At 39.4% G+C, this 14951-nt stretch overlaps 1 protein-coding gene across 1 annotated transcript in view; it reads left to right on the top strand.

The window, feature by feature from the left end:
- The window catches only part of fyco1b (FYVE and coiled-coil domain autophagy adaptor 1b), a 29315-nt gene that overhangs the window by 1136 nt on the left and 13228 nt on the right, over window positions 1-14951 (top strand). Inside the window, 7 exon segments of the mRNA XM_036556320.1 lie at window positions 974-1084; window positions 2034-2140; window positions 3672-3797; window positions 6564-6670; window positions 8683-8826; window positions 10359-10446; window positions 12428-14686. Coding sequence (XP_036412213.1) covers window positions 1027-1084; window positions 2034-2140; window positions 3672-3797; window positions 6564-6670; window positions 8683-8826; window positions 10359-10446; window positions 12428-14686 — 2889 coding nt within the window. The 5' untranslated portion in view covers window positions 974-1026.

Raw genomic sequence — 14951 nt, 5'->3', positions numbered from 1 at the left:
TCTTCCAGTAAAAGTAATGTTACCGCCATTGATATAATGACTAGCCACTGAATTTGACTAAAGAAAATATCACGTGAAAGAGCTCCTTGGTGAGTTCCCTGTAGAACTGCAGTGGAACTTTTTAGTGCATGCAGCATCAGAACTGAAGTTAAGTCTGTAAAAGCTCTACTCTTCCTCTTTTTAGTGTGTGAAATGCTGAAGCACCAAAGTGAGCAACAGTGAAGCACTTTGAGTGCTGAATCAAACATTTGGAATCATCACTTGTCATGTAATAACTGTCTTTTGGTCATAACTTATACAGTGTATGAAATATTATAAACTATGCATCAAAACATAAATGAATGGTTTATTCACAGTTTCAAATGTTTTGTATGGATGCACTGATGTAGAATTCAAATTTTATTGGAATTCAGATTGGCTGTTTTTTGCCATAGTTGCCAAAATAAAAATATACATTGGTCAGTTACTGACCTTGTGTTTGGAGCAAAAATCTTGGCTGATTCTGTTTGCTCACCACTAGTATTTTGGGTAAGTAAGTTATGTATGTAAAAAAAAAATAGCGCATGCTATTAAATGATAATCTGTTTTTCTATGTCATTTGTCATCAACATGGAATCACTTATTTGCATATTCATTTCATTGTAAGTTTGTTCTCAGTGCTGTGCAGTGTTCTCTATTATTATGGAACCTTTTACAGCTCTGTTCATCACCCAAAATGTCTTCAGCTTTCTACAAATAACTTGAAATGTTGACAATATTAACATCATGTTTAAATCATTTTCCAAACTTTAGAACAGTAGCATACAGTACATGCTAAAGTATGTAAGGACAAATATAGATGAGTAGATGTAAACATATTATTATTTAAAAGTAAAAAGAAGTTCTTATTTGCCACTTCTTGTGTCTGTGATGTCTTCTTTTCGTCCCACCCCTCCATCTCCCCGTCCCAATGACTCCTGTGTGTGTCCTACAGACAGTATGAAGACAGTGTAAACCCACAAACCACCTATATCCACTGGCTTCACAATGGCATCACTAACGGTTGGAGAGAATCAGCTTCAGAGGATAATCAGAGACTTGCATGGTATCCAAATACACAAACAAACAGTCACATATTGTTGAGTTTATTTCAGTTTGATGTAGTCTGATAAAAGATGATCTCAGCCTCCACATGATCTTTAGTATTTGTGTCATACTATGTCCACATAGTGAGATCCATATCATCTGTTTCAAAATCCGAGTTTCACATGTGACCTGACACAACACAGGCTAATGTTATCAGGAATGTTTATATTCAGTGTGTATTGACAGCTCAGATGAGCAAAATCCGTCCACAGTTTCACTTATTGACATTACTTATGTCTGTCAAGGAATAGAAACATTCATAAGTTAATATAAAGTAATATAATCTGTAAGGTTTAGCCAGTTTATTTAAAGGGGACTTTCTGCATAATTCAGAGGTTGAGATGTAAACAAAGTCATTCAGAGTGGTTTGATGTAAAATAGTCAATTGTAGAGGAACGTAATGACTCAGATTTCTTTACGGTGGTGGTGATAGGAACTTCTGAGGAACTTCTTTATGTGTAATGCTCATAATGATGAAATAGTGGTAAATCTGAAAAAAATAGATTTTCTTTGGGGACTATTTTGCCTTACAATGTCCTGTATGTACCTCTCCACCATGAATGACCTTTAAAAGAAATATGTTTTAGGCCAAAAGCTTATCTCAAAACTATTGTAAAACAGTGTCCTAGGCATCAGGTAGCATATGTACAACCATTTAATCTAATAACTTTTACATTAAATTGTTATAAATATGCTAGAAGAGTGCATAGCCTATGGGAGTTGTTTTCAACCACCTATTTTAATATTTTAAGTACACATTAAGTGCACGCATTGTGACACATAGACCACTGTAGTATGGTTGAGGAAACATCTTGATTAAGATACTCTTATGCTTTGAGAAATCTAGGCCTCATATAGTGACGTGTGCATCACCTTGTGCACTGAAACCCCTGTATGCCCTTGTTCAGATGCAGTTGCTGAGTTGAGTAAGGAGCATACAGACAGTGGGGAACCGATCACAGACGACAGCTCAAGTCTCCACAAATTCTCCTCTAAACTCGAATACTTATTGCAGGTATGGCTGACTACTTCCATTGACAAGGGGAGCACAAAAATTTTCCAACTGAAGAGAGTCATAAGTACCTACCCCAAAAAGTATTTTAACATACTTCAAAATGTATTACTTACATTAATAGGAAACCAAGTAGCATTTATTTTAAACCGACCATTTAAGACTGTTGTTTTATTGTTGATGAAGCGTTCTTTCAAAAGGTGGCTAGTGTGTTTTGGGCTCTTATCATCTGAACAGTTTCTTTTCCTTGTTTATGTCCACTTCTTAATTTATGATCCCGTTAATTAACACAAGCTGGCTGACACCATCGTGAAAAAAACAGATGAACGGCATTCTGCCCAAAATGCCGTGATATCTTATGGTAGGACATTTTTTCTACTGCAGATCCTCACGGATTGAGTTGAAAAATGTTCCATTTTAGTGGAAAAGCTCAGCTTATTATGTGTCAATTTTCACCAGGTAACCAGTCAGAACAGAAGACAAGTAAGACTTAACTGGAGAGTAAACACAGGGCTGTGCAGTAGGACAGTTTTGCCTGCATTTACAATAAAAAAATTAATCAGCACAAAGATAAATATTAATTCACTGGCATATTTACTATGATCTACATTGTTATTAGCAAAGCTTGCTAAAAAAAAAACTTGAGAAATGAATGATGAGTACCCCTTACCACTGTAGTTTGGTGAGTAGTTTACTTTAATGTAGAAATACGCTGTGTCTCTTTGCTAGTTGTGATGTTCAAGGCACTTTCTTATGTTTGCTAATGTTTACTTGGGCTGATTAAGAAGAATTAAACTTGGTGATGGTAATTTCTTCAGTCTGTTCTTTTAGTGTGATGTTCCCACCCCTGACAAAACTGGCCACAGGTGGATTCATCACAGTTCAGACGCTGATATTTTAAAGAATACGCTCTGCCGTCTGAATGCAGCATTTGCGCAGTCTGGAATTCTTCTCCAGGTTTTCTCCACACAAAGAGTCACCATCAGTTTGATGTTGTGCTATAATTGTTTTCTTCTAGAAGATATTTTATTAAACATTTTTGGAAGTAACCTAAGTAACTTCATGAAAGTTTAACATTAACCTTGGTTAAATGGATAAAATGTCCACATACATTTTGGAACCACCATGCATGTATTATACTGTGATTTGTATTGTTAAATTGCAAAAATTTGAAATAATCAGTAGGAGTGTGCTGATACGGAGTGGTGAGCTGATGCTGCTATGCGATGAACAAAATGCAGATACTTTAGCACAGTAACCCAACGTCGCCTAAATGTTCTGTTCTTCTGGAATACAATAAATGCGTCATCAAACATATCTAATCAATTTTTAAGCAGTTATCTACCAATATGATTCTAATATCATCCTCTAATATCATCCTGCTAGTAATATCATCTAGTTATGGGTATCGATATTGGCTGCAACAAGGTGTTATTAGTTCTCATTACCAACCCAGAAGTTCAATCTGTTTCTCTTCCAATTGAAATAATTTGACATGGCAAGACAGTCATCTTATTAACTATTACTTCTCCAGTTTGACCAGAAAGAGAAGACAACATTTCTGGGCAGCAGGAAAGACTACTGGGACTATTTCTGCGACTGCCTGGCCAAGATAAAGGGGGCTAATGACGGGATCCGCTTTGTCAAGTCTATCCCTGAGGTAATCCACAGCATGTGCACAAGACGACACATATACACACACATACACATGCGGAGGTGATTGTGGTCGGTCTTGACTGCACATCTGACTGCCTTGAAGCCTTCGTATTTTTTTCTTTTTTCAGATTGAGTTTCATTTCTTTTTGTTTGTTTTTGCTTTTGCTTCCTGATTTGCAAGTGTCTCACTTTTCTCTGCTCTCCTCCTTGGAACACGAAGCAGGAAGTCACAGAGAAAAACTGCCTGAGGTTGGTCACATGCTGTAGTGTTAGAGCACTGAAGAAAAAAAAAAAAGAATTTAGAGAACATTTGATAGTTCATAGTTGCATTGTGTAGTGATCAAGGCAAGTTGTGGTGTTGGCCCTTAAATGCTTCACATATTCCAGATAGTGAGGAGGGACATAGAGTGTGCAATGTTAAGATCTATTGTAATAGACATGGATGCACAATAATATCAGAATAATATCGATATTGGCAGATAATTGCTTAAAAATCATAAGTTCCGGATAGTTGTTCTGATTTTATGGACATTTCAAACCAGTATTTGTTGATGTATTTATTGTACTTTAGAAGAACAGAATGTTTAGGTGATGTATATATTTCTCTGTATTTCTCTTTTTAAAAAATGTTTATGTGTCGACAGAAGCTGGTATGTACGTGAAAATGTTTGGCATCACCATCAGCCCACAATTCTCATGTTGGAGAATCCCTAATAATACATTATAATAATATTAATCAAAGTATGCTGCCATTTTTTGCTATTTTCACATGTACAATTTTTAACTAAAGCTTTGTCTGTTGTGTTTATTGTATATATTACAATATTAGTTTTGCAAGCTATTTAGTGTATTTTTAAATATAATCAATAATAATTCATCCAGTTAAACTGAATTGCGGTGAAATTTGAGATGTTCAGTGGTGCACTAATAAATCATTAGGAGGTCAGAGATTTACACCCATTACAGTCATATGCAAATGTTTGTGCTCCCCTTGTCAAATTAGATGTTTTTTTTTATAATTTTCTAGGTGAAAATAAGTTTACACACCTACAGAAAACACACCTGGGCACATTTCAATGCACGTTCACTGTTTAATTGCTGAATTTAACATGTTGGAAAAAATAAAACATAAAATGTTACCTGTGCAAAAGTTATGGCAATTTTTATATTTTATTTGTCATTTTTTTGCTCAGCTCAGCAAGTAAATAGAAACTGTGTTCTCAATTTTGTAGAAAAATGCCATATTTAAATGTATTCTCTGGAGAGTAAATTCTAAACTTATTTTCACTTAGACAATTAGTAAAACCTCATTTGTTCACACTTTTGCACATTACTGTATAGACATAAAGCAAGTTTGTTGACCTGGATTTGCACTTAGCACTTTCAGTGTTGTAAATCAAGGGTAAAATTGGCGCAAGTGGCTTTGAAAAACCGGCAGACTGCAGTACTGTGGTAGTGTGCAGTATATTTCACTATTTTACTGTAGTTTCTGTGGGTAAACTCAGAGCTAGTACCAGGGAAGCTTATTTGGCAGCTCCTGGTTTGGGCATCCTTTTGTAGACTTGGCCCTGTTTAAGATCAAAACTGTCCTTATTTATTCTCACCTCTGGGTTTGAGACATGCATATGTCCACACAGCTGACTGAGAAGGATCTCAATAAGATGCCGTAGCACATGACGGAACGTCCTGACGGAGTCCCGGTACACTGTGAATGTGTTATCTGTCAGCTGTGATGTGGCAGTCCCATCTGCTGTCCGTATGTTCTTTAATTTGGCCACTTACTGTAATCCAGCCATCTGCTGTGCTACTGGGTTAGACATTCTCACAGTGGTCTGGCGGTGGGTAATCTGGTAAGTCAGGTCAGAACTTTTAACCTCTTAACCCGAGGACAGTGGTTTTTTGCCCTTTAGGTTGCTGTGCTATTGCATTGGAAGATGTGTGACATGTTTGTGATTAGTTCACTTAGTTTTTCTCCTTTTGTTGGCCTTTGTTGGTGTGAAATAAGCGTAGTGAAATTGAAATAGATGTGAAAGAGAGAGTAAATTCAGTTCAGGTTTCGACAGCTTTGCGGTGACCTTCATAGCGTTTGTTTGTGTTGCCAGTTTATTAGAAACACCTACACTGTACCTACACGCATTAACCATTTCATCAGAAACGCCTAGCATGTATGTGCACTTTGTAGATTCACAATGACAGACTGTAGTCCTAGCAAGACAAAAAAGATTTTAAAGGACTGTGGATTTAATAGATGTGCTGCGTGTCTGTGTATGTGGCATTACAGATGTCTGGGAATATAGTTATTATAATTTAATTAAATCCGGTCAGCGGTTGTCCTATGGTGGCCTCCATTGATGAATGGGGTAGAGGGCAGCGAAAAAAATTGTGCAAAGTGCGCCTACAGTCGTATGCAAAAAATTGGGCACCAGGTCAAATTACATGTTTTTTGTTAATTTTCTAAATGAAATTAATACATCCTCTGCAGAAGCACACATGCACGTTTTGATGCACAGTTACTGTTTCTTTGCTGAATTCAACATATTGGAAAAAATTAAACATAAAATGTTGCCTGTGCAATGGTTATGGAACATTTTATGTTTTATTTATTGTTAAATTCAGCAAATAAATAGAAATTATACACTAAATTTGCCAAAATAATTGCCATATTAGGTTTGTTCACTCTAGAGGATGGGCTCTTCTTGTCACTAAGAAAATCAACAAAACTTTTTTTTGTAAATTATTCACTGTCGTGTATTTGTTCTCTGTGCCACAGCTGAAGACGTCACTGGGAAAAGGACGAGCCTTCATCCGCTACTGCCTGGTGCACCAGAGACTGGCAGACACTTTTCAGCAATGTCTTATGAACCAAAAAGTCACTTGGTAAGGCAACAGAAACTACAGTGTCCACTTACACAGCACCGGATTTATTTTAATATGTTTCGTAGGAAGCAGGGATATTGTCTCTGGTAACGTATGAAGTCTGCTTGAAGTGATAAATCAGCTGGAAACAAATGATGTAAATTAGATTTTTGGCTGAACCACTGTTTTAAAGGGGCAGTCTAACCAAAGAGACAATGTAACCATCACTACATCTGTTGTGAACATGCCTACCCGTCTCCTACAGAGGTGCCACAGACGTCACTAGAGTGAGATTTTCCGGTTTAAAGACTAGCAAAATCCACTTTGGATGATCCTTGTTGGTGTTCCTTGAAGGTGGGAGGAGCGTTTGAAAAACTAGAAACACTTTGGGGCACTTTGAGGCTGTTTGAAATGTTTTTTTTTCCCCCACTAGCTGACTAATGCGGAAATAAAGATATTTGCTTAATGCATGATAGGTAATGTAGTGAGAGAACAATAATGAAAACACAAAAAGGATCCTAAAACTATGAATTCTATCAAACTGAAGAGGACGAAGCCTGCAGTTCCGGGCTACAGAAACGAAATAACATAACAAATAAAAAATAAAATCACAGTTTTAGTCCAGAATGCCCCTTTAAGTATTATAGTGTGTGTAGAAACTCTATACAGGCTTTGGAGTCGAGCCTCTTGACTCTTGAGGCTGCACCGTCATGTGTGAAGTGAACTCCTTGTACTACTAGTCTTGTGACACAGGCAGTGTAATCAACACCAAAACCGCCAGTGCCTGCAGTCTACAGGACCAAGATCTAAACTGAACTGAAAGTTCACATTAGAAAACATACGCAGTGGAATGGGGAAGTAAACAATAACTGGAAGAGTACTGGCAGGGTGTGAGTCTCCACACACTACAAAGAAAGTATTGGCAAATCAGGGAAAGACTGCATTTCAAATAAAAATACTCCACTTAGAATTGTCTGAAGTAGGAGCAGTGCTGAAGTGCTGAGTCTCCTTCCACAGTGCAGTTTTGCTGAGGATAGTTTCTTCACTAGCAAACAGCTTTGGCAGAAATGGTGTGAACTCAAGTGTCATTAGTGGAAAAACTGCTTTTGGGGCTAAACACTAATAGCTAATTGTAATCTTATGATGATTCAAAATGCTTTTTTTGTTTAAAAAAAAAAGAGTTGTATGTGTAAAACAAAACCATAATTGTAATTAGATCACTACAAGCAAAAGTAGTGTAGTAAAAAAACAGAATATACAGTCTTATGCAAATGTTTGAAAAGCGCCAGTCAAATTACATGTTTTGTTGATTTTCTAGATAAAAATAAGTTATTACATTCTTTACAGAGAACAAACGTAAATAGGACATTTTTCTGCTAATTTTGGTGTACATTTTCTATATATATTTGCTACATTTGTAATTTTTCCTCAATATGTTAAATGTAGCAAATTAACAATAATTAACAGTAAAATGGGCTCTGTAGAAGATTTTCACTTAGAAAATCAAAATTGACAAAACACAGAATTTGACAAGGGGTGCCCAAACTTTTGCATACAACTGTAAAATTCTGTTTGTAGGCCATATTAAGAGCAGTAAAACACTGAACATGAAATAGAATTTAAAAAGTCACAAATACAGAAAAATGTACACAAATCCTGAAAAACAGTTAGAGAACATCCACAGTTTTCATTTGTGAATCTACAATTTTGAGATTTTTTTTCCCCTTAATTTTGTACATTGTCACATATTGGTGTAAAATGATGGGGTGTAGTTTTGCCTTCTTTTAAATGTTGCAGTGCTGAACTGAGCTAAAAGTACAGTGTGTAAGTCAGCTGACCTTTTTTGTCAATTTCTGTTCCTTAGTTTTACTTCTTTCTGAGATTTCAAAAGAATTCTCCCTTCCTCTTGGCTAGTTATGAACAGCTTGTTAGTTTCCTTCAGAGTATTTGCAAACAGTTCAACTGCATATATTGGTTTCTTCCATGCACCTATTCTTGTTTAAATATTTGTGATCATCTTTCTTTCAATGCAGTGACTGGTACTACGCCCGCAGTCCCTTTCTTAAGTCCCACCTCAACGCTGACATCATCAACCACTTGTACGAGCTGAATGAGGTCCAGTTTGATGTGGCGTCCAGAGGATATGATCTAGACTCGGAGTGGCCCACCTTTGCCAGGTTGTGCAGGAGGTTTTCTGGCATCCACTTGCTGACAAGAAGCTACTATATAATACCTCACTACAGATGGCACAGTACCACTTTTTCTGTGGTTACTGATACTAATATTGGAGCCTTCGGTAGTGGCAGATACCGAGCCAATATACAATACTAAGCAAAAGTTAGAGAGCACCTTTCATTTGTTGTATTTTCAATCAAAATGGCCATTAGGTACAAGTTATTATTTTTTCAGGAGATGTTTCTGAGGAGATTAGATGTAATTCACTTGTTTCTAGACTCTTCTTCCAATTTCTCAGGTCAGTTTACAGTATAGGTGCCCTTTGTTGGGGTGGTGCAATTATTTGGGTGGTGGATCATTCTCAGCACTGCAGTGACTCTGACGTGGTGGTGGCGTGTTAGTGTGTGTTGCACTGATACAAGTGGATCAGACACAGCAGTGCTGCTGGAGTTTTTAAAAACCTCAGTGTCACTGCTGGACTGAGAATAGTACACCAACCAAAAATAACCAACCGACAGCGTGTTGTGGACAGTGTCATCTGCAAGGTGGACCAACCAGTTAGGAGTGGACAGCGAGTGGACACTGTGCTTAGAGAACTCCTGCAGCACTGCTGTTTCTGATCCACTTGTACCAGCAAAACACACATTAACACACCACCACCACGTCAGTGTCACTGCAATGCTGAGAGTGATCCACCACCCACATGATACCTGCTCTGTGGTGGTCCTCTAGGGGTCCTGGCCTTTGAAGAACAGGGTAAAAGGAGGCAAACAAGGTGTGCAGAGAAACAGATCAACTACAGTCTAATTGTAGAACTACAAAGTGCACCTATATAGTAAGTGGAGCTGATCAAATGGACGAAGAGTGTAGATACAAGGGGATGTACTTAATAAAGTGGCCGGTCAGTGTATATATTTTTTAACTGCAAAGCACTTTATCCTGCATCTAAAAGTAGACTGTCATGCTGAATCTACTCCAACAGAGTTTTCAGCATTTTCTGCTGTCTGACATTGGCAGTATTGATGCCTGGTATTGAATCAGTGCCATCTCTGTATCTAACTATACATAATAGAGTAAATCTTGGCACACCGTCTTTCTTACCCACCCTGTATACCTGATTTCTTCTTCAATCTTGCTGTACTATTTTTGTTATTGCAATGCATGTGATGCAACTGTGGCCTTTTTTCTAGAGACATGTTTCAGCTAAACCCTGCTACACCATTTACACTGTAATGCACACCTCTTTCCTGTGTACTTCACCTCAGTCAGACTTTCTTCCTGTTTGCTCATGACCACATCCTCTTGTGGTCATCAACAAGTATATGTACGTAACACATAATGAGTTACTGCCCTCACCAAACATTTTACAAATGAACCCTACTGATCTCAAATCAGGTCCTGTCCTTGCCCATAATATTCATGTAGATATAAAAGTCTAACATGGATTCTTGCTCAGTTGTCATACTGTAAAGGGAAAAGTGCTTTTCAAGCAGTATTTTAAATACAGGTTTATGTGTATCTTCAATGTTTGTAGGAGAACTCTTGGATCAGCAGCTTCCCACGTGTGGAGACCGCCTAGTCGCTGCTCTAGTGTGAACAGCCTGGTCAGCAGCTACTCACAGGTTTACTTTTGTTTTAATTGCTTTCCATACAAACAAACACTACTTAAAGGGGAATTCCATCACAGTTTTGGCATAAGTAAAGATGTAAACAAAGCCATTCAGAGTGATTTGATGTGAATGTACAGTGGTGGTGACAGGAACACAACACATTTTGTTTACTATCTGAAACAACCAGTAAGCTGATCATCGTAAAATAAAAGTAATTAAATAGTAGTAAAAATATGTTTTCTATAAGACTATACAACATCATCCAAATACATATTAAGCCCAAACCTCATCTCAAAACTATGATAAAGCAATGTTTCAGGCATCAGGAAGTGTATTCATAACCATTTCATAATTGTTTTCTATGAAGTAGATTTTAGAGGCATTAAACTCTTCAGACGTCTGGTTCCTATCACCACCACTGTAAACAAACCTGGTGAGTTGCTCTAGAGTGGAGCATTTCATCATTCATCAAACATTCTGAATGGCTTTGTTAGCATCTTCATGATTTAATTATGCGGAAATGTTGAGAACTCTATGGAATTGCAATCCTTGAAGGCAATGCCATGCAATCATGTCTTTTGAAAAGTTAATCATATGCAGGCTTGCATATTTTGAAAGATTTGTCACTCATCATATGATGTCCTTTTGAGGAACAAGGATACTATACCACTTTAAAGTGTTTCATACCATATATTCTTGTTACTTTCATGAGTTACTTTCAGTTCAGTCTTGAAGTTTCATGAAACTTGTGCATAAATAAGCCTGGTGTTTTTGATGTGAAATCTAGATATTGTGTGTCCAAATTCAGCCTGTAGACAGATTTCAGTTGGACCACAGTTTCTCTCTCAGAATGCATTGCAGGTTGCAGATTTTTCTTTCATTTAGTGGTGGCAGCAGTTCAGTAAACTTAAAGTCTATGAACATTTTTTTTTTTACTAGATCTCTAATTTACTGAATGACTGAATCTAGTCATGACTACAGCACAAAAAGCACAAAGTTGACAGAGAACTGGCAATTTCAGGAGAGTTGGAAGTCAGGATTATTTATCATTGAGACCACTAATAAGTGTGTGTGCCTCCTAATGTCACTGTTTGAAAAAGAAGTGTATCTCCATTTTTTTAGTTTTTATTTTTCTGCATCATTTGAACACAGCAGCTACCATTTGTAGTCTGTGAAAATTCTAGGATGAATGGACTGATAAAAATGCTCCAAAATTACTTGGAATAAAATATCTTTCCATTAACTTGCATCAAAAGTGAAGAATGTTTTTGCCTTCTCCTGTAAGGTTAAGGTTTGGAGATACATGCTTTTTTGGAGAGCAAAGATATGTCAAGAGACAGAAAGATACCAAAAGACATTGTTATAATGGACATTGCATTATTTAATATATTTTTTTTATTATTTAATATTATTTAATATTTTGAATCAAAATTTGGCAAAGAGTAATTGGCCGTCAGGTATTTTTTTGATATGGTTTATTCTGATTATTGAAACCCCCTTTGAGTGCTTTTGATGTGACGCACTGCTCTTATGAAGCATTAAAAGCTATTTGACTACTAATGGCACCACCTTGTGGGAAATGTTCGACATACTAAAAGTGAGTGAGTGAGTTACAAGCCAGGTCCGTGAGGTGCTTCAAACCTAAACTACTTGGACACCCCTGGGATACATCTGCTATTCCTTTTTGTTCACATAGGGTGGTCTTATATCCTTTTGCTTTTGAAAGAGGCTCAGGGGTTCCTTGCAGGCCCTGGGTTTGGTACCAGATCAAGGAGAAATAGAAGAACACTCTTGAAGTGCTATTTAGTGTTTTGTGCCTCAAATTCTTGTTAGTTTTACAACTAGATGCCTGGTTCAGTATTCAGCTTAATCATGACATCTGTGTCCAAATGAGCCTGATATCTTTGAATGGAAATTTGGGTAGCGTATGTGTAATCTTATATTATAATCTTATACCGACAAACTGAAATCCTATATTCTTTGTCTTCTGTAGCAGGCTCAGGAGTTCCTCCCAGGCCCAGACTTTGGCACCAGTTTGCTTGGGGATCTAGGAGAACTAGGAGAACTCTCTTGTAGTGCTGCAGATGACCTACGCATTGAACTTGACCAGTCAGAGCTACGGCAGCAGCAGCTTCTAGAGCAGGTCCGTCTACTCACTGACGAAGCTGCCGAGTTAAGACAGGAAGTCAGTCATCTCCGAGAGAAGCTACTCACAGCTGAGAGAGCCAGTCAGAAGCCACATAAGGACAGTGACCAATCATCTGACTCGTTCAAGAAGCAGGAAGCAGAGAAAGCTAACGGGCAGTGGACTGAACATCTTCAAGCTGAGACACAGGAAACATCAAGAAACCTAGAGGAAAGACTTAGCATTGCAGAGAACAAGAACATGGAGCTGCTAGCTAAGCTAGATGGGGCACTGAGTGAGAAAGGCCAGCAGGTGGCCAGCTATTGCGATTCAGCCTGGAAAATCCAGGAGCTGCTGAGCAAGCTGAAAGAGGTGGAAGTGGAGAGGTTGGAAGCCAGGCGCGAGAGTGACGATCGGGGCAGGAAGGCTGAGAGACTGGCTCAAGAGCTCAAGGCTCGAGAGGAGAAGCTGAAAGAAAGTGAGGAAAAATTTGCTAAGCTCCGGGTGTCCACTGAGGAAGAAAGAACCACTGCACTTCGACAGGCCGATGAGCTCCGTGCGGCTATTAACCGTCTCCAGGGTGCACTGTCTCTGAAAGAGCGGGAGGCAGGGAACCTGCACACCCAGATGCAGGATGTGCAGAGTTCACTGGAGGCAAGAGAACAACAGATGGAAAAGATGAAAAAGGAGTATGAGGAGCTGCACCAGCAGAGCAATGACCTAAAAGAGGCACTAAATGGTCAGGTTGTATCGCTCCAGGAGCAGCTGAAATCGAAAGAGACAGAAGTCTCAGTCAGCGGCCAGAAGGTCCAGCAGTTGGAAAACCAAAACCGAAGACTTTCCGGACTCTCTCAGAAGCTGGAAAGCCAAGGCAAGAAGCTTGATGAGTACAAAACCCAGTGCGCCAGTCTTATGGAGATCAATGCCAAATTGCTCCATACGGTCAAGAGGACTGAAGAGAGTGGCAGGGAGCTGGCCCAGAGCAGGGTGGCCCTGGAAAGAGAAGTGGCCACTCTAAAAGCCTCTGAGAAGCAGCTGAAAGATAGGCTGGATTTGGCAGGGCTTGTGGTTGAGGAGAGGGAGAGGAAACTCCTGGAGGACAACCAGCATCTGGAAGAGAGAATTCAGCAAGCCCAGATCAAGAGCGAAACTAGAGAAATGGAGGTGAAGAGATTGGAGAAGGAGGTTGAGAAGCTTCAGGTTGCTCTGAAGGACAGACGTGAAGAGTTAGATAATGGACCTAGTTCTAAAGAGGCTGACTCACACTTGAATAATGTCAAAGATGAAGAGGAACCTGAAACCAAAAAGGGAGAACGGCTGAAAGATCTCTACCTAACCCAGAGCTTTGAGACTGGACAAGCGGCCTCTAGGCTTGCTCTGGCGGAGGCCCAGCTGGACCTGAACATGAAGGAGGTCTCCAGACTTCAGGAGGAGGTGGTTGAGCTCCGCACCCAAGTCCAGGTTAGCGCTGACGAGAAGATGAAGCTCCAGGCGTTGCAGGAAGTGACTGAATCCTCCAGGGAGGACCTCCGTGCCCAGGCTGAGCAACTCAAGGCCCAAGTGGAAGAGATGAACCGTCGGCACATTGAGGAGCTCCTCCGCTGCCGCGAGAGAGAGGAGTCCCTGGCAAAGGAGCGGGACAGCGAGGCCCAGGCCAGAGCAGACCTCCAGGCTCAGGTGACCTCTATGCGAGAGGAGCTTCGCACGCTGAAGAGGCAAAACAGTGTCCTGGCTCTGGAGAACGGAGAAGCCCGGGAGGCCCTGCACAGGGCTAATACTGAAACGGCAGAGCTGGGTGTTCACGTGTGCATGCTGACTGGCCAGAACGAGGAGGCCCAGCTGCGCTGGGATGAGCTTTCGGCCAGGCTTCAGGAGCTGGAGGAGGAGACACAGAAGGAGACACAGACCCTCAGCCACTCGGTGGAGGCCCTGAGCAAAGACAACTCCCGGCTACTGGAGGAGTTGAAAGAAAAGGAGGGTCTACACAAAGCCATTCAGGAACTGCAGGAGAAGTTGGAGGAGGCACAGAAAGAGTCCAGGAACCTGAGGGAATGTGGTCAGAAAGAGATGGATGCTCTTCGGCTTCAGCTAAATGAGGAAGCCACACAGCATCAGAATCAGATGAAGGTTATTATTCCTTAATTTCTATATTCAGAACAGATTTCTGGAAAGAAAAAATGGATGAATGGATTCGGGATGTTATTATAACTTCATTCTCAATGTATTGTAGCTTTCTCATTCACTGAGGAGTACTCTGCAGCTTCCTCTGAGTACTCATTAACAGCTTCCTACTAATTACTTGAAAATTATGAAGTTGTAGAGTACTCTCATTATATTAGATTAATATTTAAAACATGTTCACTAGTGTTCAGAAGTTGAAATTGTTTTTCAG

The sequence above is a fragment of the Colossoma macropomum genome, unplaced genomic scaffold, assembly GCF_904425465.1.
Source record: "Colossoma macropomum unplaced genomic scaffold, Colossoma_macropomum, whole genome shotgun sequence".
Lineage (NCBI taxonomy): Eukaryota > Metazoa > Chordata > Actinopteri > Characiformes > Serrasalmidae > Colossoma > Colossoma macropomum.
The sequence above is the reverse complement of the archived record's forward strand: the minus strand, read 5'-3'. Positions and strand labels throughout refer to the sequence as shown.